At 54.1% G+C, this 23,763-nt stretch overlaps 10 protein-coding genes across 10 annotated transcripts; 4 read left to right on the top strand and 6 right to left on the bottom strand.

The window, feature by feature from the left end:
* Positions 1–227: 227 nt before the first annotated feature.
* On the bottom strand, positions 228–1,811 carry A1O3_06994 (uncharacterized protein; the record flags this gene model as incomplete). The annotated part of the gene is made up of 1 exon (XM_007737108.1): positions 228–1,811. The coding sequence occupies one exon, from the start codon at positions 1,809–1,811 to the stop codon at positions 228–230; it is 1,584 nt and encodes a 527-aa protein (XP_007735298.1).
* Positions 1,812–2,348: 537 nt separating this feature from the next.
* On the bottom strand, positions 2,349–3,554 carry A1O3_06993 (uncharacterized protein; the record flags this gene model as incomplete). Its single annotated transcript, XM_007737107.1, has 1 exon — positions 2,349–3,554. One exon carries the CDS (start codon positions 3,552–3,554, stop codon positions 2,349–2,351), a length of 1,206 nt encoding a protein of 401 aa, XP_007735297.1.
* A 721-nt stretch (positions 3,555–4,275) lies between these two features.
* On the top strand, positions 4,276–5,639 carry A1O3_06992 (uncharacterized protein; the record flags this gene model as incomplete). The annotated part of the gene is made up of 5 exons (XM_007737106.1): positions 4,276–4,463; positions 4,561–4,706; positions 4,804–4,899; positions 5,011–5,382; positions 5,458–5,639. 5 exons carry the CDS (start codon positions 4,276–4,278, stop codon positions 5,637–5,639), a joined length of 984 nt encoding a protein of 327 aa, XP_007735296.1.
* A 785-nt stretch (positions 5,640–6,424) lies between these two features.
* Positions 6,425–7,726, top strand: A1O3_06991 (uncharacterized protein; the record flags this gene model as incomplete). The annotated part of the gene is made up of 1 exon (XM_007737105.1): positions 6,425–7,726. One exon carries the CDS (start codon positions 6,425–6,427, stop codon positions 7,724–7,726), a length of 1,302 nt encoding a protein of 433 aa, XP_007735295.1.
* A 1,197-nt stretch (positions 7,727–8,923) lies between these two features.
* A1O3_06990 (uncharacterized protein) lies at positions 8,924–9,778 on the top strand (the record flags this gene model as incomplete). Its single annotated transcript, XM_007737104.1, has 1 exon — positions 8,924–9,778. The coding sequence occupies one exon, from the start codon at positions 8,924–8,926 to the stop codon at positions 9,776–9,778; it is 855 nt and encodes a 284-aa protein (XP_007735294.1).
* Positions 9,779–10,065: 287 nt separating this feature from the next.
* On the bottom strand, positions 10,066–12,044 carry A1O3_06989 (AAT family amino acid transporter; the record flags this gene model as incomplete). Its single annotated transcript, XM_007737103.1, has 2 exons — positions 10,066–11,223; positions 11,472–12,044. The coding sequence occupies 2 exons, from the start codon at positions 12,042–12,044 to the stop codon at positions 10,066–10,068; spliced, it is 1,731 nt and encodes a 576-aa protein (XP_007735293.1).
* Positions 12,045–13,815: 1,771 nt separating this feature from the next.
* A1O3_06988 (uncharacterized protein) lies at positions 13,816–14,821 on the bottom strand (the record flags this gene model as incomplete). The annotated part of the gene is made up of 2 exons (XM_007737102.1): positions 13,816–14,743; positions 14,802–14,821. The coding sequence occupies 2 exons, from the start codon at positions 14,819–14,821 to the stop codon at positions 13,816–13,818; spliced, it is 948 nt and encodes a 315-aa protein (XP_007735292.1).
* Positions 14,822–15,596: 775 nt separating this feature from the next.
* On the top strand, positions 15,597–16,601 carry A1O3_06987 (dihydroflavonol-4-reductase; the record flags this gene model as incomplete). The annotated part of the gene is made up of 1 exon (XM_007737101.1): positions 15,597–16,601. One exon carries the CDS (start codon positions 15,597–15,599, stop codon positions 16,599–16,601), a length of 1,005 nt encoding a protein of 334 aa, XP_007735291.1.
* An 848-nt stretch (positions 16,602–17,449) lies between these two features.
* A1O3_06986 (uncharacterized protein) lies at positions 17,450–19,360 on the bottom strand (the record flags this gene model as incomplete). The annotated part of the gene is made up of 1 exon (XM_007737100.1): positions 17,450–19,360. One exon carries the CDS (start codon positions 19,358–19,360, stop codon positions 17,450–17,452), a length of 1,911 nt encoding a protein of 636 aa, XP_007735290.1.
* Positions 19,361–20,659: 1,299 nt separating this feature from the next.
* Positions 20,660–23,104, bottom strand: A1O3_06985 (uncharacterized protein; the record flags this gene model as incomplete). The annotated part of the gene is made up of 1 exon (XM_007737099.1): positions 20,660–23,104. One exon carries the CDS (start codon positions 23,102–23,104, stop codon positions 20,660–20,662), a length of 2,445 nt encoding a protein of 814 aa, XP_007735289.1.
* Between the last annotated feature and the right edge of the window lie 659 nt (positions 23,105–23,763).

Here is a 23,763-nt window from a genome sequence, read left to right as displayed (position 1 = left end):
GTGGTGCTGTGAGAGGACCCTCTTTTCAGACCTATCGCGCCCTGTCAAGCACTCCTACAGCCTTACCGTCGCCAAATGGCCCTTTTTAGACCTCGGTAGTATACCACGAAGTCAGCCTGACGACAAACTGGTCTCAGATTAGAAGGCATGGTGTACAGCCCAATTACAATCAGGGTCGCACTCTGAACCGATGGCAAGAGGTGATAGTATTTCTATACAAATTACATCTAGATCTTCTTCAGAGGATTCGACGACGCCGCTCGCATCATGGCGTCAATCTCTTCGCTGATGTCTTGACTCGGCTCAGGAGGAGGCCTCGAGCTCGAATATCGACGCCTCGAAGAGGCCTTGTCGAGGCGGGGGATCTGTCCGGCGACAGAGCGTTTGTTCGCCGCATTGCTGTCTTCTTTCGGTTTTCTCTCTGCGCTGTTGACTGGAACGTCGTCTTCCAGGTGCCACGAGGGTTGAAGTCGAGTCTGGATCTCCGCTTTGCCAGCATGTGAGACCGTAGCAGCTGTAGGAGTTACAACCATCTTAGGACCATCTTTCGTAGGTTCCCATTTCCAGTTGTAGTCTGTTAATGACGTGTGAGTAGGTTGTGGGACAACAAATCCAGCCACACCGACGACGGGAATGTTTCTGTTGTGGGTGGTGGGGATTGACCTCAGTAGTCGCGCTGGAACTGGAGGCCTTGTGTCTCGTGGGCCAACCAATATGTCATTCTGTGAAAACATCTCCGAGTTGAGATAAGACAGACCGGCCGATGGATGAGTCCGAGGTGGTCCGGATTCCCTGTACGGGTCTGCGGCGATGGTATCACGTCCATATGACCAAGGGTCTGTGGTCTGAGACGATGGCCGTGGCCCATCGGCCAAATCGAAGAATTCTACAATGAGGGGACCGAATTTGCCTGGTTCTGAACGAAGCTCTCGAAGATATCCCGCAACATCCTCTTCAGTGACCTCGGCGGGCTTCGTTGCACCCGCTCTGCCTTCTCCAAGCGCGGCGGCGCGGTGTTGTTCGAGTCGCTGCTCACTCAGGTGACGTTTCACATATGCCGTGAACTCGGCTCTCTTTTCCTTGGTGATCTTCTTCAAGAAGGTTTCATATTCCATTCCATTCATGCCCGCGAGGTACGGGCCGGAATACCTCCATCTTCTGGTCGTTTGAGCGGAGAGCGAGGACGGTGACGGACCTGGACTAGGAGCCGAGTGACTCGCAGGTGTACCTTCGGAGTGTGACTCCGCTTCTTTCTCTTTTGCAGCCTCCTGCAGGGTCTCTTTGAGATGTTGTGGGAGGTGCGCCGTACGCTCGGACGGGGTCATATTGAGCCACGAAGAAGGGGCGTATTTCTTATCGAGGACTGGAAGGGGTTCAGCTGCAGTGTGATCGACTTCAGGATGAAAAACACTGGTCCGGGAATTCGATCTTCTATCTCTCGTCGCTGGAAGGGTCACCCTCAGGTTCAACTCTTGAAATTTCCGTAGAGTGATGACATGGTCGGCAGCCGACTCGAAGTCTGCAATGTGTTCGCGAGTATCGATTCCACCTTGTATTCTGATGGTCGGCGTTCCACTTTTGGTGGTCTGCTGGACAGGCAAGGACCGTTTCAAGCCCCAGTCTCCCCTCCTCAAAGAGGTCGTCGGAGTCTCCAGTGCAGCTCGCAGGGGGTAGGGAGTGGTAGCTGTTTCGGAAAAGGCGACGGGTTCTGATGAAGGTTCGGTTGGCGGCAACGTCAATGGTGCAGGAATCGCGAAGAGCTTCGAGTTGCGAAGCAGACTTGCTGCTGGTGACAATCGCACAGCACTCATGGCTGCAGAGTCAGACCAGCTAATGCCTGGCTGATTCTTTGCCTGCACACGGTTGAACCAAAGCTGTGAGATTGAAATACGAGCAGATTCACTAATTTAGCACTGCTACGGAGTAACGGTCTGCCATTGGCAAAATGTGCCAAGCACAAAATCACGTGTTTAACTTGGGTGGACTCCCATACTCCGTACTACTCCGTATTAGCTTCTGTGCTCGCTGCTTTACCAGTCGCTTTATCCAAGCGTTCAAGTTCGCTTCATGTATCGAAACTTTGCCATTCGTGCACCACATCGCGATATGTTCGGACACTCATACAAAAGTTCTCCTCTAATCACTAGTCACTAAAAAGGGACAGTTTACCATATGTGATGGTTGAACAAGATGCCCATACACCGATGGGAGGATACTCACCTGGACCAGTGAAGCCTTTGACTACGCACTCCTTCTTCTATCACTGACGGTCTTTTCACCACACTTCAAGCTAGGCAGCTCGCACAGTCAGATTTCAGGACGGCCCAGGTTCTATCTCCGGTAATCTTCTATGCTTTCTGAATGGAACCGGTCGTGACGACGCTGTCGAGCAAAGACGCGACGTCGTACTCTTGGGTGGTATATGTCAAGGTTTGTAGCTGGCGCTCCAGAGCATGGCGTGCGTGGCCATAGCCGCCGGCGAGGGAAAGCGAGGTCATGGTGGAATCCAGGCGCTCCAAGCGCAAGAGGTTATAGTCCAGCCATGCCTCGGCGGGGTCGACAGTGGTGACACCATTCTCCTCGAGCGTGGTCAGATACAGATCGAAGATGTCCTTTTCGTGGGCCTTGACGTCCTCCACCGTGAGCGCCGACATGAGGAAGTAGGCAAGGTCACGAAAGCCATACCCGCGGAAGAGACACTGCCAGTCGTAGTATCCGGCGGAGCCGTCGGAGAATTTCAGCACGTTGCCGAGATGCGAATCGCCATGCACCAACGTGGGCGGCTTCCTGTCCCAGTACTCATAACACCGAGTGCAGTTCTTTTCCCAATTCTCAATCAAGTTCCGCACATAGATAGGGCAGGCCTTGCCCAGGTCACTTTTGAGGAACGTGGCACGAACATGGGTGAACTGCCGTTGCAACCATTGTTCGCCGAATCGTCGCGTCCGGGGCCGCACCCAGACCATGTCCCCGTCGCCCTCGAACCGCGGGCTGTTCCAGAAGCGGGCGTGGATCTTACCTTGGGCCACGGCGACCGCTTTGGCGTATTCCACCGAGCAGTCGTCGCCCATCCAGTGCACCTCCACGTTCCGCTGCACCAGGTCTTCCAGCAGAATGATAAAGCGGCCACCTGGGTATGCTTTCGCATAGTAGCAGCGGGGGATGAGGTCGGCCAGATCTTTCCCGCACACGTTGTAGATGTTGGATTCCAGTTCGGCCATGTGGAGCATGGACAACGTTTCTCTCAAGAGACCCTCGTCGGGCGTGGCCTTGATGAAGATCGAAGTCGGGAGCTCTGCTGTGGTCCCTGCTTCGTTCCACTCCACCTGTAAGAAATGCCGACTGGTCATGCCCTTGTGTCCGCCTGTCCTTTCCCACTGCGTGATCTCGGCCCCGGGCGTGCTCGCACCAAGAACCTCTTGCAGCCAGTCAGTGGTGATCATGTCGTATCGGTGGACTTCGTCGAGGCCTCCATTCACCTTTGCAAGTACGCGATCCGAAGCTTCCAGGCTCTGCAGGGCATGGAGGTGCAGCGCACTATTATCTGGATCCATTGGAGCCATTCTCTATAGACCTTGCTTGAGTATCCCAATAAAGTCGATCCTTTGTGGTGTTGATCTTCCCGGCAATGTATCAAAACGAGAGCCTGAGGGGGCAGCCAAACGCGTAGCCATTGAGATTCAATGCAATTCTTGGAAACGACTTATGTATATCGTGTCCAGTTTCCGATGCCGACACCTTGCTGGACTAGGAGCACGGAATATTGTAAGTTGGTACCTTTCCGACCCAACGGGCTGGCATGCTTCTCGTCTCCAATCTCACGGAAATTCCAGCGTACAGTAGTTGGGGTCCGGGGTCCGGGGTGCGGAGGTGCTGTCATACTATGCAGATGCCAGACAGTCTCTGTGGTCAGATCTGTGGGTTCTGCCAATCTGAGGCCTGAGGCTTTCGTCGGGTATCTTATATGGAGTTGTCCAAGGTTTGTATCGAGTTCGAGCTCGAATGCCAATTCCGGAATTCGGTGGTCAAGGTTGGCAATCGTCGAGACTCCAAGTGGGCGTTGGTGCCACTGCCATGGCCGGCCCACGCAACCCGGACCCCGGAATTTTCTCCAGTACCTCTATGGGCAGCATGCCGTGGCAGCAACATATATGTACATAGAGGTCCCGTATGCTTCCAGTTGAATCATACTAAACTCTACCATCCACAGCGCCTCTTACCTCTTGTCTCTGTTACACAAGTCAAAGTGTGACAGTAGCCGCCGCAGCCTCGGCCATGACCGGGGTCAAAGTGCCAAAGTACCGAGACTTGCCCATCAAGCAAGGCGCCCCGAAAGGCTCGGCCTGGGGGGTGTTCGACAAAGATAGCAAAAGAGATGTGTACGGCACGTTGAATTTCATCACTCCAGAGGCGATCTTAGCGGCCAAGGAAGAGATCAGGGCGGGAGAATCAGTGGTGCTCAAGTAGGTGCTCGCTGGCTCACCCACAACGGGCACACTGGCCGACCGACACCCCATGTGTGTTTAAAATCCATCTAATAAAACACGCTTCCATGTTTAGTCTGCCTCTTCATTTGCCATATCACTCTTCGAATATTGGACGCTGCGAGTTCAGCCACAAGTTTTTGGCCGATGCGTTCGAACAGAAATGTGTAGATGATGAGATCACGATCAACACACAGGCGACCAGTCAGTGGGACGGTCTTCGTAAGCTGATTTCCTAGTCCCGCGAACCGACTTTGCTCTCTCCGGCTGTCTTGAAGAGCCTGACACACAGATGGATGCTAATTGCTCGGGGCAAAAGTTCACTTCGCCAACCAGGACCTGTCAGTATACTACAACGGGGTGCCATATGAAGCCGCCTCGATACACAGATCCGACAAATCATTGGGCATTCAGAGTAAGTACCTAGTCTTGAAGCCAGCGGTAGCACACCGCACACAACATGAACATTGAATCCGGAAGCAGCTTGCTTCTTGGTTGGCTGCTTACTGACCGTGTCTCGTTTCAGGTTTGTCACAGCGTGGTGGGATAGTTGCACGAGGCATTTTGGTGGACTTTGTGCGGTATGCAGCCAGGAAAGGAATTGAATACAATCCGCTTGGACCGTACCGCATTACGCTGGACCAGATTCAGGAGATTCTCCAAGAGGAGAAGGTCGAGACGCGCCAGGGTGACATATTGGTGGTTCGGTGCGGCCTCAGCAAGTATATCCGAGCATCGACCCCAGAAGATCCCACCCCGTTCACTGCTGGCGGGAATCAGACACATGTTGGCATCGATCCGACCCCGGAGCTCATCGAGTGGCTCTGGGATTCCAATTTTGCAGCCGTCGCCGGGGATTCGTTGGCTTGTGAAGCTGTTCCAGCCTTCGATGGTTCGTGTGAGTGCCTCACCCCTGCCAGTGAACAATTTACGGTCAAGCTTGTGAATGTCTCTGACATGCCTTACTCAACAGTCGGTCGCTTGCATACGGCTTGCCTCCCTGGTTGGGGAATGCCGCTGGGCGAGCTGCTTGACCTGGAAGCATTGGCGGCATTGGCGGAAAAACATCAGCGCTGGACCTTTTTCATGACTGTGTCTCCTCTGAATATCGACGGCGGGGCTGCAACCTTGTCCAATACTATCGCCATTATGTAAAAATCAAAATCAGCTGGATTTCGTGCTTCAAAATGACAATAACAGGTAGGATCAAATGAGATGAATGAATGCTGCTTTGATATCTTGGTTTGATAGTGACCCTTCCTCCAAATATATTGGGCGTGTGTACCAGGTCGAACGAGAACTGGTGCAGAACAATATGCCAAGATGCGCAGGCGGGCGCAGCGGGCGCAGGCGGGGTCTTAGTTGTACCACCACTCATTGGTAAGGTACCTAGGTACGGAGTACAGTTAGGTACGAGTACGTACCTACCTATGTACTACCCCGTGGGGCAGGTGCAACGCTGGCACCGACATCATCCTTTTCCCCGTGTTTGACTTCAGAACGAGCTTCATGTTATGGTCAGAGCAATACATTACCGGACACTGTCAACAGCATAGAGAATTAAAATCCAGACATTCTCCAAAACCCTGTCCTTTGGGCTACTGCCCGCCCAATCCTTTCCCGGCGACTCAACCCCAAGCTTGGTGGGGAAGTTCAGATCAATTAACTGGTAGTGACTGGTATTCACATGTATCTTTTGGACCATCCAAACCCCTGTGCTACTGCGGCCTGAGCCACAGCCACAGCCAAAGCCACAGCCATGCCGGGCAGTGCAGAGGGATCGCAGCAGACGCCATGTAAGGCTCTTTAGAGATGTGTCTCGCTCCGGTTCTTTTCTTTGTGTGCCTTGTGCGCTCCTAGAATCATGACATCTGAACCTATCTCCATATCAGCCGCTGGTGTGCCCATCAAGCCTGCAGGCCCAAGTCGACGTCGCCGACATGGCTGAAGCAGCAGCCATCATCGGCCTCGTGGCCTCCATCTCCTCTCTGATCGACCTCAGCAGCAGAGTTGTCTCTCGACTGCACGAGTTTACCACGAGAACCTCGGACATTCCTGAATCGTTTCGTGCACTCTCCATCCGTCTACCTCTACTGACGGCCACACTTGAGCGTATCTCGTTTCGGACAGAGTCTGACCGCCTCCCTCAAGATGTGACCCAAGCGCTCAAAGCAGTCGTGGACAACACCTCCGAGCAAGTGGCAGTCATACAGACATGTGTCTCCAAGATAGTCCCACCCGTTGGTGCCTCGAAGGTAGACCGCGCGCTAAAGGCGCTGAAAGGTCTGGCCAAGGAAGAGAAGATGCAACAAGCGTTGGAAAAGATCCACAAAAACATTGATACCATACTGTTGCACCAAACGACACAGCAGATCGACACCAGCGACCGCATTTTACAAGAGCTGTCGAAAGTCAACTTGGCACCAACAACATCGTCCTCAGGATCAGAAGCCCTTGACGGGTTCAGTCAAGCCCACGGCCACAGAAACCATGTCCAGATCCTTGATGCGGGCCAGAACATCTTGGAACGGATGGACGTCCTCCAGTCCGCCTGGGAGGCCCGAGGAAACCATACAGACTCTACACTGACGTCGATTAACTTGAATGTGGGACTTCAAGAACAAACCCTACAGAATGTCGTGTCTACTCACCGCACGGACAACGATCGAATAATAGCCGCAATTCAACAATCATGTGCTCAATCCGCTCTTGCTGGCGAGCAGCAACGACAAGCTCAGACTATCCAGTATGACGCGTTGAAGTCTGCACTGGACGCCATTCTCGGCAGCTTGAATCGCGCAAATACAATCTCCAAGTCCAGCGAAGACGATATCCGCGCACTTGGTACCGGAATCGAAAGGCTTCGAGTGGATGTGGAAACTGGCCTGCACCTCCAAGACAAGAGTACCCATCAGACGGCGCTCGAGACGAGAGAGAGAAGCCCCCTGAGTGACCAAAATTTTCTGGATGGACTGCGTAGACTCTTGGAAATATCGACGAATGGTGAGGGCAGTATTGATCCCAGCGAGGCAAAAGCATCGATTCGGAACCTTGTGACCATCTTGGATCAAATTGCAGCAATCGACAGCACCGTTATGAGCAGTCATACTGAAATCGCCCAAGACTATGTATTCCATGAGATCAATCGCACTAAAAGCATTTTCCAGGTTGCACCAGAGCTCCAAATGGCAACCACTCAAGGTGACCCAACCCGGACAAGCCTATCCATTTCGTGCCGTTGAAAGCTGACGTGTCATAAGTCGATGTACCATCTTCCGCAGCAGCACGGCACGAAACAGGACCTCTTCTTGACGAGAAGCTCCTAGGTACGCTTAATAGGAATCGCCACACCGAGGAGCTGCCCCCGAGCGTCGGAGCCCTCAAACCTGCAACAATTCCGAAGACAGATGATTTCAAATCACCCTCTGCTACTTCGATAATGCGTAACAGAAAGCGATATTGGGTATTTGATCCCATCACCACGGGACCGGCCACATCGGTACCAAGCGTTTCCGTTGCATCCACTCATGTAATGAGCCCAAGGATATGGGAGACTATCTTTGCTTCATGGCAAACAGAGTTCGCCCGGATTGACCTTATATCCAAGGCCAAGGTCAAACGATCGAACGACTCGCAAAAGCTCGACCATGACTCCCAAACCCAGGGTGAAATCTTCTCTGCCGCAGTCTTGTTGACCCCGACATTACACTTGGCCTCCAAGAAGCAACTAATCTTTCGTTGTCAGCATTGGCTTGGTCGCACCATGTCCTCTATCCCACCATCCACTCTGGAGATTCGAAACATCAGACACGAGACCGAGGCTATCTTCCTGGTGGCGCGTTACGGATCTGTTGACGACATGTATCGCCTCCTCATTTCTGGGCGGGGCTCTTTGACAGACTGTGATCAAGTCGGTCGATCGTTACTAGGTGTACGTGACCCCCCTTTAAAGCACAATTGCAAGCAGGACTAATCGTTGTTTTAAGTACGCATTGGATGGGTCTAACGACCTCATGGTAAAGTTCTTGCTTGATAGCGGAGCTGATGTGGACGCTTTTGAGATGGATTTCGTCCCAGATACGGGAGATCCTGAGGATTTCATGTACGCTCCAATATTCGATGCAGCTTCTGATCGAGAAGTTATATTCGCGTGCTGAGTTATTTATAGGAATGTGCTAGCTCAGGCACTCTGGAGTCACTTCGAAGTTACCGCCAATACGCGACGCAGGAATACGCAATGTGTCAAAATGATGTTACAATTTGCTGCTGATCCTACCCATACATTTGGAGGCATTGATTCAATTGCGTTCTGTCTTCTCGAACGTGCATCAGTGGTATGTAAACCCTAGACTGCCGTACAAATGAGGTTAACATCACTGCAGGACACTGCAAGAGCCTTACTGGACTATGCATATCCTTTTGTCACACCTAACGCCATCATGGGTGACACTACAAGTCCGATACTGATTTTGGCAGAGGCACACTCTAGTGATTGGTCGGACCCTTACCAGATTCCCGGCAAAATTGCCCTTTTGCTCTCGAGAGGAGCCAATTGCCAGGCCCGTGACGACAAGGGAAACACATGCCTTCACATCGCGTTGAATTATAACACCAGACTTGGCTGGAAGCATGGCCGGAAACATCGCCGCTATCAAAATCTTGTCGTTCCCGGATTTGATGGCGAGTTGAAAGATGTACTTATGCTACTGATCACCGCAGGCGCTGATGTCTATGCAATCAATGATGATGGAGATTCACCGTCAGAACGTGCCCGGTGGGGTGACCACCTCCGAGAGTGGACCGAGGCTCTGGAAGAATGTGGTTACGACCCAGACGAGGTTTTTCATGGAAGGAGTGAGGATGGATGCTGGTCTACCGGCGTTGAAGCTGATGCCCGGGAGTTTCAGGCACCCCCGTTTCTTACCTTTGCTGAATACCTGGAGAAGAGAAAGTCTAGGCTGCTGAGTACAGATGAGGAGATGATCGATTGTAAGTCCAGCGATGACGACGACGACGACCACAGTCTGGTGTGGATGCGGACGCTGGCTTATATGCGGGCGAGGCGTGAATTCCTTCCTTTGAATTCCATGCCAGACATGCAGGCCCGCGAAGACGGAGACATTTACATGCCTTTAGTGCCGGATCAGGATCAGGATCAGGATCAGGATCAGGATCAGGACCCATCGTACGGAGGGGGTGTTCAAGAGGACGACAAAGACAGTCCGATGGCAGCCGGCGGGTTTGGAGAGCAAGAAGAATGGCAATTTTCAAGAAAGAAGAACAAGGCGGACTGATCCGGCCAGACGGTATGATATACGAGTCAAACCGCCGAGTTTACGTCCAAAAAGGGGACAGAAAAGAGGCTACCTTGGGTGTAAGACTGAGTTCTCGTCCTCGTCCTCTGTACTGTCAAAATTAGGCATTCCAAGCCTTGCCCTTTTAACCAGAAGGCTGGTTTATGCTACACTATACTATATAGCATGCGCTCGCCTGCGACGCTTACACTTTGATAGAGAACATGGAGCCTTTCGACATGTACGGAGTTTATGGTAGACCAGCCCAGTGCTTCTTAAAAGGCTTCTTAAAAGAACAACCACATTCCCAACCTCTTTGCCCTTCCCAACCAGGTCTTGTCGTCCTCGTCCTGCGAGACTAGACCGCGGAATTTCCCACTTCGACTCCCGCGACCACCATCCTCGCCAGACTCGGCGACTGGTGCAGCCTCCGGCTTGATGTAGTCGTGCTGCAGATTGTATCTGTCGGTAAGCAGATCCATGTTATGCAGATGGACGAATTTAGTGCGCTTGACGAGCTTCCAGAAGACGAACATGACCAACATGATAGGGATCTCGATGTAGTAGGAGACAAAGTCGACGGCGGAGAAGGACGGACTGAAGCACGACCAACCCTGGACCAGCACCAAGACAATATTGAGGCCGACGGCGAGGACGGGGCCGACGGGATAAGTCCAGTTCCTAAAGGGCAGCAAGTGCTCGAGATTCTGGGCCCTGACGGCGCCACGGAAGCGCAGCGAGGCCAGGCCGATGCAGATCCACGAGAGCTGGTTGGAGACACCCACCAGGTTCTGCAGCCACGACCACAGCTGGCCGGCACCGATGTAGCTGGCGCCGAAACACAGGCCGCTGATGGCCGAGGTGGCCAGCACGGCGACCCAGGGCACGTGGAAGCGGTTCAGATGGCCGAAGAATTTGGGCGCGTAGCCGTCGACGGCGAGCGTGTAGAGTAGTCTGGAGCCGGCGAACAGCGCGTGGTTGGCCGCCGAGATGACGCTGGTCAGAATCACGGCGTTGATGAAGCTGCCGGCGGCGTGGGCGCCGACTTGCGTGAAGACGATCGTGAACGGGCTGGTGCTGGTGTTCTTCTCGCTCAGGTTGGGGTACGTGTACGGCACGTCCAGGCCGATCAGGAGGATGGACAGGATGTAGAACAGCACGATGCGCCAGAACACGTTGCGCACCACGCGCGGCAGCGTCCGCGACGGGTTTTTCGTCTCGCCGGCAGTAATAGCGATCGATTCGGTGCCGCCGTACGCGAATGATGCCGTCACAAACACCGACGCGAAGCCGCCGATCCCGCCGACAAACGGCGCGTCGCCAATGTACCAGTTGTGGCCGCCGATGTAGTGGTGGTCTCGGTTGCCGCCGCAGTTGACTACGATTCCGATGATGATGAAGATGACTATCGTCACCACTTTGAGGAGACTGAGCCAATATTCGACCTGGGAAGAGTAATTAGAATTGGAACGACAGATAAAGGGTGCAGAGAGGAGAGAGAGATAGACAAGAAGGGCAATAATAGAGAGAGATGCAGAGCGCACTGAGAGAGAGAGGGTGTAGAGAGCAGAAAGACACACAGACAGTAACGACAATAACGACAATAACAGAGAGAGGTGCAGAGGAGGTGCAGAGAGCAAACACACAGAGAGAGAGAGAGTGTGTGTGTGTGTAAGTGAGTGAGAAAGCATACCTCGCCATATACCCCCACCGGGCAAAGATTCAACGCAATAACGACAACGAGGAAAATCAAGCTGATGGCCCAGCCGGGAAAGTTGTCGGTCCAAAACTGCAGGAGGAGCTGCAGCGCAATGATGTCGGAAGCAGTCGAGACGGCATCATTGAACCAATAGTTCCAAGTCAAGGCAAAGCCCAGGGCATCGTCGACGAAGCGGCCGGCAAAGGTGCAGAAGGAGCCGGCGACGGGCACAAAGGCGGCCATTTCGCCCAAGGAGAGCATGGTGACAAAGACAATGGCGCCGACAATGGCATATGCGATCAAGGTCGACGCCGGCCCGCCCGTGGCCAGGGACTTGCCCGTGCCCAAGAACAGACCGGTGCCGATGGTGCCTCCGATCGCAATCATCTGCACTTGACGGGCTGACAGTCGGCGAGCCAGCCGGTCGGCTTGGATGTGATATGTGTCGTCGTCGACTGCGCCATGATCACCGTCACCGTCACCGTAACCGGGCAAGCCAGGCTCGGTCGGGCTCGACGACGACGATTGGTCCTTGTGTGCTTCTAAAGCTTCCACATCTTTCTGCATAATGGACCCGGGTCGGTTGTAGGTCCTTGGTAGAGGCTCACTGGCCAGTCGTAGGTCCTGTAGGGGCTCACTGGCGCTGGCGATGTCGATGTGCACAATCAAAGAACAAATCAACCCACCAGCACTTTGAAATTGAGGACCAGGAATGGGAACAAGAAGGGGAAGGAGAATGGAACCAAAGAAACCTTAAGGACTCTCGAGGGTTTAAGGGCAGAAAATCCCAATACAGGAATGGAATGAATGCTACGTTGCATCACGTTGTGTAGAGTAATCGACTCCAAGGTACTGTACTTACCGTCATTGCCGTAATGCCAAACCAGGAAAAACTGGATAGAAGCATAAGCAATTCCATGTGGCTGTCAGCGTCATCGCAGATCATACGAGTCCTGTCACCTGTGTGCACTGTGCTGTAATATGAAGAAAAGCTTTGGTGCTTGGGGTAGTGTAGTATCGCTTTGCTAAAAGGGATTGTGGCATGGCGCCATGATCATTCAATAGAACGGGGAGTCGATGGCGTGCTCTGTCCACTTCGCTGAAAATGTCCATTTCTACAAGGTTGATCGGCCGGGAGCTTAGAGCTTAGGGCTTAGGGGCGTCAGGCTTAGGCTAAGGAGTTAGGGTTAGGGTTAGGGTTAGGCCCCCACGTCGTCATACGGCACAAGGCTGACTCTTGGCAGGGAGCGGGAGGTTCAACGAGGTCATGGTGTAGTGTTCCTGTTTCCTGCTATTAATGAGTAGATAAAATTTAATTTCATCGTGCTGGGATGATGTACTATTTGGTCATCGTGAGAAAAAGGACGAGAAAGGGACAAGAAAGGACAAGAAAAGGACAAGAAAAGGACAGGAAAAGGACAGGAAAAGGACAAGAAAAGCACAACTAGGTAGGTACAATAGGTGTACCTGTACTCCGTACTGAAGTATAATTTACAGTGTACATGTACATGTAGATACGGAGTATGGGTTCATTTGTATTGCTGAACAAGACTGAGCCCCTCAACCCCTGAACCCTTGATACTAGCACATATACGGGTCCAGTTGAGCAGACTGCTCCAGTGACTCAGTACCCAGGGGTACCTATGTAGCCAGCTTATATGGAAGAGCTCACTATGCATAGCCACAACGAGGAGCCTCGTCAATATTTGGAGGATGATCGCACACGAGGTGTGCCAACTAATGCCCTTCAACGCCACATCGGCTGGTACCGCTATCAGATGGGTATAACGCAGCATCACAACCGACTATGTCATGCGTGTGATGGATAAGTTTGAGGTCAGGCCATACCTTCACGACTGGAAGATGGCCGAGATATGTTTCACATTCGATGCGAGGACCAAATCCCCAAGGGTAAGCAACCGGTCGTCGCCGAGGACACTGGGAAGCTGGAGGCCTGCCCAGTTCGTGGCAACGAGGCCTAAGTCGACAGCTCAAGGGCCTGGCCAGGTTTAGAAGAGCCCTGTTATAGAGCAGCCGAGACGTCGGGATGACTCGAGAGGCGCGTGCCTGCCCAAATCAACCACAGGGTTTGATAGACCACAGAAGCGGAAGCTCCAGCGCTGGATAACAAGATCGAGGCACTGGGTTAACCACTCGCGCTCAGTGGACACTCATAGCCTAGTCCTATCCCATTTTCGTGACGAGACGTGATCCGTCTCTTCAAGATTCCATCCACGGCGTCTACCGCGAAATATGAGCAGGAGCAGGATTGCGTGTAGGAGGGTTCGCTCTAGCGTTATTCAAGCCACAAGAGATGGATGTGTGCACCCGCTGTACCTCACTGATGTCGTGCATTGGCGGGAATTGAAAAGCCTCTTGTCATGAAATCGGTGTTTCTTCTCGCGTTGTCCTCGGACTTTTTGGTGTACAAGGAACTGATGTTTTCACTTTGTTGTTTTCTTTTTTTCCTTGCCGCCTCCTCCTCTAGAACTCGAGCAGTTAGACTGGCAGTCGCAGCATTTTTGATCCCGTCCGCCATCCGTGGCGTAGCAGACTGAGATGCAGTGGTCGCCTTGGCCTTGGATTTGCCCTCTCGATGAACGGTGATTTCGGTTGGTTCTGCCTGTGTTCCACTCGCAGACTGTAGCTTGACTTCCCCATTTGCTTTGCGCTTTTTGCCCCCGCTAGCCTTCTTCAAGGAATGCGTCAAGCCGACTGACTTGAGAGTGTTGAACCTTTCAATCACGAAAGCCTTATCCTTCTCCGTGCTGGGAAGAATAGGCACAATGTCGCGTTCCTCATAAGGCGTTGCGCACTGCGCGCATTTACTGTCACTCTTCATTGCATTGATGGCTTCTTGCGAGAATGCATGTCCACATGGCACGAGATAGACTGCTTTCGTGTTTGGTCCCAATTCCTTGGACGTGATGGGGCAAATCCATTTGCTAGCATTCGCCTTCTCATCGTACTCCTCCTCAAAGTGGACTTCGACAACATCTTTCAGAGACTTGATGCGTCCTTGAATGAATTTCTCGTATTCATCTTTGTCGACCGAGCTTGCTTCGGCGGGTAACAGGAATTGGATGATGGCATCTTTGTTGTAGAGGTCTCCACTGTAGTCGGAGACTATGGGTTTGATGAGCGGCTTCTGCGACACTGGGCAGGTTGACCAGCGGTGGGCAAGATGTTCCTTTTGTTTGTCTTTCAGTTCGCTGGCAGTAGGATTTCGGGCGGCTTCTTTGACCAACTCGCGCCGGGTCGGGATACTAATGAGCAATCAGAACGTGGAATTGAATATGGAAGCAGGGATCGGATCCCACTTACCTTCCGCCGTCGTTGCCCATAGTCAAAAACTCTGGTCTCAGAGATCACGGGAAGGGTGACGGTGCGATGTCCAGGACAAAGACTGCAGCCTCATCAGACGCAGGTGGATGGTGTGGCTGTGGCGTCTGTAAGTGGCGCAAAGTGGCTGGTGGGCTTACATAAATCTTCAGTGGCTGAAGTGGCACCTCAACCCCTCACCAAAATGACACAACACCCAACACCCCAACACCCCGTCACTCTGCACTATCAGCGCCATCTTGTCTCACTACCAGTAAATACGGACTACTCTTGGTTATGCATCCTGACAAATACTACAGCAATTAGCTGCAATACAATCGTCGCCATCCCCAAGACAGCAAGCCTACTACCCCCATACCTGGCCAAGCGCGGATTCAGGCCCAACCGCACCCTGACTAAACGCGTGGTGATAATGGAAGAGAGGCTCGGCTATAATGGGTTTAAACGGAATTACAGAGCAGAACGAGCCGGGAATCAATCCCCGGTCAATGGCAAAGGTGTCCACGAATGGTCATCCAAGTGTCAAGCCACACGCAAAAACAGTGACCAGTGACGTGAAGACGCAATATCTCCAATCAATCTAGAAAGCTCTGCGCGGGTACTGTATGGTGGGGGGGAGATACGGGTCTCTCTCCGGCTCATCATCGTGCCAGTATAAAAGGAACTGATGCCATTCCTGAAAACCCCCCAAAGCATCCTTCCCCAACGTCCGACCACAGCCTGTTGCTAACCAGTGTTTGATTGATCAGCATTATCATCTTATCGTACACAGCAACCATGGTCAAGGTTCTACTCACAGGAGGCTCAGGCTTCATCGCCGCTCATGCCGTCGACGAGCTCCTCAAGCGCGGCCACGACGTCGTCTTTACTGTCCGGTCCGACGAGAAAGGCCAAAAGATCCTGAGCAACCATCCGGGCACTCCTTCAAGTAAACTCAGCTATGTCATTGTCAAGGACATTGCTCAGGAGACGGCCTTTGATGAGGCCGTCAAGTCCGACCCTCCTTTCGAGGCCGTTCTCCACACCGCCTCCCCATTTCACTTCAATGTGACCGACGTAAAGAAGGACTTGCTCGATCCCGCCATTGTCGGCACCACTGGCATCTTGAAGGCAGTTAAGAAGTCGGCTCCCACAGTCAAGAGGATTGTCATTACCTCGTCCTTTGCCGCCATCATGAACCCCGACAAGCCTGCCAAGGTGTACTCCGAGGCCAACTGGAATCCCATCACCTGGGAGGAAGCTCTCCGAAGTCCCGGAGATGGCTACCGAGGAAGCAAAACGTTTGCCGAGAAAGCCGCATGGGACTTTGTCGAGAAGGAGAAGCCCAATTTCGACGTGGTGACAATCAACCCGCCTCTGGTCTTGGGGCCTGTGGTGCATTACTTCAACTCGCTGGATGCGATCAACACGTCGAATGCCCGCATTCGCGATCTGATTCAGGGCAAGAACAAAGACGGCATCCCACCATCCGGCCTCTACTTGTTTGTTGATGTCCGCGACCTCGCGCTTGCACATGTCAAAGCGATAGAAACACCAGCAGCTGGAGGAAAGAGATTCTTCGTCACGGCGGGTTATTTCTCCAATGGTGCTATTGCTCAGATCATCAAAGACAACTTCCCGCAACTGGCGGATAAACTTCCTGCAACCATTGAGGACGAGACGCCTAAAGATGTGTATGGATATGACAACTCTCGAAGCAAGGAGATCTTGGGAATCGAATATAGATCTCTGAAGGAAAGTATCGTGGATACAGTGAAGTCGTTGTTGGCAGTTGGGGCATGACTGCCTAGATAGGTTTGGAGAAGACTGGATACAGGGGATGCAAGAGGGATACCACACGGGCTGCAAGAAGGATATAGGTACCTACCTAAGGTAGCTGTGGCGAGATCTTAGATTGTGGAAGACGGTTAAATACACAATAGAAGTTGGGCCTCCTCAGAAAGCACACTCACACACTCACATTGGTACTCACACACACTCACACCCGGAAAGCGGCCTCGGACAAGGTTCCGGTTTCGGCCAGCACGTGACTCGACGAGTCATTGGAAAGACAAATCACGTGAACCACTGTAAATCAAGTAACCCTAACCCTGATTAACCCTAACCTGGCGATAGACCGATACGAGTAGATTCACCCCGAACCTCACCTCCTGCGAGTCTGGTTCTGCAACCTGTCCAACGCCTGTGGAAACGGACACGCTGGGACGTGTGATCTTGGTATGCTCGAAGATCGAGATCTCAGATCTAAGCGTGAGGTGTATGGTCTGTGTATGCTCGAAGATCTCAGATCTAAGCGTGAGGTGTATGATCTGATCTAAGATATAAGCGTACCGGTACTATGATCTAAGGTGTATTATTGTTAAAAGGTTGAAGTGTGCCCTTGTTCTCTACCAAAGGGTCGCAGGGGGAGCGCAGACTATATAGTGTATATATAGTATGTCTAAACAAGCCTTCTGGTTAAGAGGCAAGGCTGGGAATGCCTAAGTTGACAACTATGAGGTGTATGATCTGGGGCGTATGCTCTAAGATTTGAGATCTATGATCTAGGTGTATGGAGGTTTATGATCCAAAATATATTAGGTGTATGAAAGTGTACGAGATCTAAGCATGTACTCCAGGATCCATCCCTCTCACTCAGAACTCCTATTCGCCAACCTCTGCCTCGCATTCTGCAACTGCGTGCGCAACTTCAACTTGACATTATCCGACAGCCTGTCCAGGCCGAGCCAGTGCTGCACGGCACGCGGCAGTTCCGGCCTGTTCTTCAACTTGGCGTCGGCGTCCTTGAACAGCTGGCCTAATCTGCCCTGATAGTCCCACAGGGGCAGGTTGACGCAGCCGTCGGAGTCGAGGTACCAGGTAGGAACGGGACTGTCGCCGCGCTGGTGGTGGGGCTGGTTCAGTCTCCATTTCGGGGCGGCGCGGCGGCCGGCCTCGTCGACCCATTCGTCCCACACGGCGTTGTCGGGCACGATGTTGGTCTTGTTCAGCCACCGCACGCTGCCCGTCAGCGCGATCGCCGTCCACAGCGCCGCCGTGTAGTTGGCCACTTCTTTCGGCATCTCCGGCCGCACCGACACCTGCGAACTGCTGGTGCCTTTGCGCCCGAGGCCGAGGTTGAATGCTGACCGCGCCATGCTGGCCGTCGACAACCGTCGCGATGGTTTGGCCCCGGATGGCCGGCGGGCTTCGACGTCTGCGTCCGCGTCTAGGTTTGTTGCACCCTTCTGCTGGAGCGCCGGCGGATTGAGCTGGAATCTGACTTCGGCGCGCTTTCGCAGCGTGTCGACTGCGGCGTCGTTGGAGTTGTCGTTGGAGGTCTCGTTGTCGTTGGCCGCGCCAGCCGAACCGGGCTCGGTCGACGGTCGGGGGCTGGCTGTGGGGCTGGCCACAGGGCTGGCGAACATGACTCCGACGGGATTGTTCGTAGGAGTAGTTGTGAACGTGTGGAATGGAGGGCCTGTTCCATCGGTAGATGGGGATAATGGTAGTGGAAGAGGTTGTGGTGGTGATTGTAGTAGTGATGTTGGTGGCTGGGGCTGTCGCTTCGGGTCGACTTGAATAGGAGGCTTCACTTTCAACAGCTCCAGATCGTAATTATGTTCCCAGTGATGGGTCAGCGGATTGAGCGCGGACGAGGCCCAGTGCAGAACATTGAGCAGGATGTAACTGGCGGCAAAGGCCATCTGCATGATGGGCTGCGAGTTCCCCAGACACAGCAAGCCGGCCAGCAGGAAAACGGCCGAGGCCAGGGCGACGATGCGGTACCAGTCGTCGTCCAGCAAGGTCTCGCACAGCTCGGCCTTGAAGTACAGTCGGGACACGATCTCGTCACACCGCACCACGCGGAAGGCGCCCTGGCGCGGGTAGTAGATGACCAGGTCGCCGTCGGGCACCTCGCGCCCGGGCTTGGGCTTCTCTTCTTCAAAGTCCAGTTTCCACCACGACGCGAACCCGACCGTGGTCGAGGTGAAGGACAGCAACACCGTCGCCACCAGCGCGAATCCGTCGTCGTAGTGGATCGAGAGCCCGAACAGCACGATCGACATCAGACAGCCCAGAACCGAGAGCGCCGCGAGATATCCGAACTTTTTCACGTCGTACGCCGGCATGTCGCTGGCGCTGGCGCTGTCGCTGTCTCGAGAGTCCGAGTCCGAGTGGGAGTTCGAGTCCACGTCTGAGTCTGTCTTCTTCTTCTTCGGTTTGTTCTTCGGCTTCGGCTTCGGCTTCTTCTTTTCCACCCTCACAAGCTCCACCTCGAACTTACGGAGTTTGTCCGGGTGCAGGAGCTGCGAGAAGAAGTTGAGCTCGAACCGGATGTTGCCCGAGTATGCGCCGACCACGGTGCCTTTTTGCGTCGGCAGCCGTTTCTCCTGTTCGTGCTTGAGTAGCGCTTGAGGCGCCGGCAGCAGCCGTGGCAGAATGTGGTGCCATGACAAGGCTGAGGCCTGGGCGTTGCGCGCGGTGCTCCCTTCGCCGAGAACGGCGACAATTCCAACAATGTCCAGCTGTAGATTGGAAAATGCGTTGACGAATTGCATCTTTCAGACACGGCCGAGTCGGCGGCGAAAAGACCAAAGGGACGCGAACGAGAAGGGGAAAGAGAAGCAAAGAAGGAGGGAGAGGGGCGGCGAGGAGATGGGAATGCGGCTGAAAATGACATTGATGAAACTTGTCCTGCCTGCATGCCCTAGCATGGGGGCCAGCACACTCCCTGGTCGGTACGGAGTACATCAGGTACAGAATCTGTATTCGTACAGCTGCGGCACCATCTGCCAGCCATTGGAATCACGAATCATACATAGTATATGGCTCGAGTCGGATGGGATTATAACTCAACTCACCACGATATAGGATATAGATGGCCCTTGGTGAATCAGAACAACAGCATACAAAGTCCACTGTGGGACACATCACGAAATGTCCGGGGGAGGATGATGCTTCTTCTTGCAATCGTTGGGGCTGGGGCCGGGCCTAAGGCTCGTCCCATCCGCCTCTAAGCCTGGAAGCAAGGCTGGCGCCAATGGGCTGGCTTAGGGACCCAGGAGGCCTTCGGCGGGCGGCCTGCAAAGTTGAAGTTGTTTTTGCTCAGCTGAAGCTGGGGTGAAGCAGGGCGGTACCAGAGAACCCACGATTGGTCAGGGACATGGACCATTTCCAAAGTGGACGCTCAGGGGCCAAGGGGCCATGCCGGACTAGTGTATGCAGTGCGCCGTTTTCCATCTTCCATGACAGTGTCCACTGTCCAGTGTCCAGCTCGTTAATACTAGACTCAGGCTAAGGCTCAGGCCCCCCATAGCCCGCAGACTGGATTAGACTCGGCCAAGGCTCTCGGTAGGGGTGCGCATCCAGGGGTCCCTGAGGCTGAAAGGCAAACAAACAGGAAAATACCGATCATCCGGTGGCCGTGGCCAGATTAAACCGGTGAGCAACCAAGCAGCAGCGTCATTGTGCATTGTGCATTGTGCCACTACTCGTACTGAGTATTAGTGCAGTCACCGTCACCGGCCTGGGCGCAAGCCATGCTGACTGTGACTATTCGTAAAGCCTAAGGGCCCTTCTCACCGTTCGTCAAGTTGTAGAATAGGACCTAATATAAGCCTACAGGATCCGCAGCTGGGAATGGAAATGACAAGAAGAACCACATCACGGCAACCAGCGCCACCAGCGCCACCAGCGCCACCGTCATCGATCCAGAAACAGTCTCTTTGGCGGAAAACAGCGGCTCTTCTCAACAGGACGCTTGACCTCGACCAGGGCCGACCGTATCTCTCTCTGTCCATGGCGACAAAACGGCGGGTCGTTCGTCGGTGCATTCATCCTCACGCTGTATCGGCACCTTAGTCCCACCCGGCACATTGCAAGCACCAGCACTTGGCCTTTCTGGAGCAGTTGCGGCAGACGGGAATCCGGGCACTGTGAGAACATTGGCAGCTGCCGTACCCCTGCTGGTGGCATTTCATGCACCACAGTCTCTCGGTGTGCAGGGAACACTGGCAGAGCTCCCCCTGCGATCCATATCCCGAATCGCTGTTGAGAGCCGGGTAAGAGACATGTCGGAGCCCCGTGTCCCAAGGGACTGGGAGACTGGGAGGCTGATGGTGTTCCACATGCGGCTGAGATCGAGTTTCGCTCTCTTGAGAAGCGTCGGCACCGAAAAGGCGAAGGCGCTCGGCATCCTCCACCACCTGAGTGACCACCACCTGCGTGCGTAATGCATGCTGCCCTTGGCCGGGCCCTCCACCTCCAAATGGCTCAGATGATGCGACCGTGGGATCGTGAGGGTCGGGCACAGAGTCCCAGTCCGGATGGCCATTGTCGAAAGTGGTGCCAATGCCCACCGTCTCATCCTGCACTGTACGGTCGGCGGTGAGGATGCCGGTGCTGCTGAGGCCTAAGCCGGCCGAGTGGCCTGCCTGGAGATGCAGAGGGACAGCATCCGCGTGCCGAGGAGCGGGCATCGCTTCAGATCGCTGGGGCTCCTCAAGCGACGGTCGATTGTTTCCGTTTCCATTTCCATTTCCCGACGACTTGAACTCATGCAACAACGATTGAACCTCTTCCTCGAATTGAGCCTGTGACTCGCCCTCGGCTGCCCGACGTTCCTCTTCAAGCTGTCTCAGAAGAGCGGTCTTTCTGGCCTCGTGATGGGTCGCAATCCATCCGTCCCGTTTCTTCCTCTCGCCATCTAACCGGGTGAACTTGTGCAGGAACTCTAATGTCACGCCCGCGTCGTGCGGGACCTGCGCAGCCAAGAGACCGAGCAGAGCCTGGTTGACGGGATCCGCGGTATCCTCCTGCATCCAATATGGCTGCCACATCTGCTCCGGGTCCTGGCCTCCAAAGATGATATAGTATTTTTGCCATCTGTCCACCTTGCTGAGCTTGGAATGGCTCAATTTTTTGATCTGTGCCGTCGTGTCCGGTTCATTGCGAGCATCGGTCAGAAGAACATGACGCGTCACCGCAGCAATCTTGGAGTTGTGCCAGTCTGCGCATTTAGATCCGTGGCACGCATTTGGGTTGGCGGCCCATTTGGGACAGCGAAATTCGGCGACGCGGCTTTTCTTGCTCCTAGGCTCGGTGGCCGCTGATTCGAGGTTGGAGTCGGATTCTTGCTGATCGTCAGAGCCGCCGTGAACGTCCTCTTCCTGAGGAAGCAGCCGTTTGCTGCCGGCCGGACCGGCCAGGGAGATGGAAGCGCCGAAGGCAGCCCTCCCAGAGGATGGTGCGGCTCCCCGGTTGCGCTGGCCATTTTCACCTGCTGGGCATTCCGTAAGTCTGGAGGCAGGGCTAGAGCGGCTGCCACCGGTGGTGTCTGTGATCAGACCGTGGTCGATTCGGTCTGGCTCGGGCTTGTGAGGCTCGGAGGTCTTCCTCGACGGCGCAGGACATCCAATGTAGTTATTTCGGGATATGGAAGGTCGCGCGCACAGAGATGCTGAGGCTGCTGAAGGCCGCCTGTACCAGAGCCCCAGGCTAGGCTGAAGCACCGCACCCAGAGATTTGAGGCTCGCAGGTGTCTGGGCTGTGGCTGCAGGCGCCGGGGCTAAGACCGTCCCTATAAGTCCTCGCGGCCCCCTGGTCGGTGGCGCCGCCTGCGGGGTGAGTAGCTGCACAGGAGGATGAGACGAAGAACAGGATCCGGACGGGTATCCGGATAAGTCGTAGCAAGCTTCGACACCACCACTGCCGCCGCCCGATGCGGCTCCAACAATCCCGCTTGTCTGCCGGCTGCAAGAATCATGGCTGGAAGCAAACTCCGGTTCGGATCGGTGTCGTAACCTCGACGGCGCTTGAATGTCGGGAGCCTTGTCGCCATTCCCTCCAAACGACCACGTACATCTATCAATGCCCCTCGGCTTGCGCGGGATATGGAACTCCGAGACTCTATGAAATAAGAAAGCGAGTAAGTGCCATTGCTGGCTTGACAACCCCTTCGGAGGATGCTTGTCGGGGCCGCGGTCAATGTCAATGCTGGTCTCGGCGAGGGCTGTTTCATACAGAAGATGGCTCGCACTCAGAAGAGAGGAGGCCTGGTGTGGTAGACTAGGACCGTGAATGCGAGCGGACAAGCCATAGATCGCAGCAATGAACAGGTGGACAACCAGTTGTAGGATAGCTTTCGTCAACCTGGAAAAGATCACAACCAAGGCAACGCCCACCACCAGCCATGAGAGGATTTGCGTGCAGAGCCGATGGACAAGGCCGTCGCTCTCGCTCTCGGGGTCGAGGCGTCGTCGCTGACTCAGTTGAAATGGCAGGTCTCTCAGCTGGTGTTCCATGGTGACTCGAATTCGGCACGCGAAGAGGAGGAATGAGTATTCTGGTACGGATACGGGAAAAGGCAGATGGCTAGAGCGAGGATAGTAGCCGGAGATGGGAAAAAGATGCGCAGGAACATAGTAGGTGCTACAAGGTGTTGGTGACGGTGTCGGTGTCAGCGTTCCTATCGCCCCTAGTTGACTTCCACCGCGATTCAGATGCAGTGCTGTTGCAGCTGTCCCTTCGGTTGGACGGGGTGGCGGGGCTTATATCCAAATTCACAATTGCAAGATGGAAGTTGCAAAGTCAAACCATGTCCTGTGCAGCCACCCCCCATTGGGTCTGCACGATCTGATGGCTGCCCAAGTGTTTTGTTGTTTCGATCCGGATGCACCATGAGGAACCAGGAACCGGGCACCATCCATGAGGACGAGCGGTTGGTGCATGGCGGCCGGAACTACTTGAGCAGGACACGATCTCATCAAGCGAGATGCCTGTAGACTGTGCTGCAAGAGAGCTCGCAGCGGTTTGCTCTGTCTATCCAAATCAACCCCGGCGGTGTAGCCGTGTACTCCGTACTGTAAGCTCTGAGCAGGCTTCAAGGAGATTGAATGTTCTCCGAATGAAGAATAGTACCGCTGCGACAGCCTCTGCATAGGTCCAGCGATCCGATTGCCGC

Source organism: Capronia epimyces (genome assembly GCF_000585565.1).
Source record: "Capronia epimyces CBS 606.96 chromosome Unknown aczIQ-supercont1.6, whole genome shotgun sequence".
Taxonomy (NCBI): Eukaryota; Fungi; Ascomycota; class Eurotiomycetes; order Chaetothyriales; family Herpotrichiellaceae; genus Capronia; species Capronia epimyces.
This window is presented reverse-complemented; position numbering and strand designations above follow the sequence as displayed.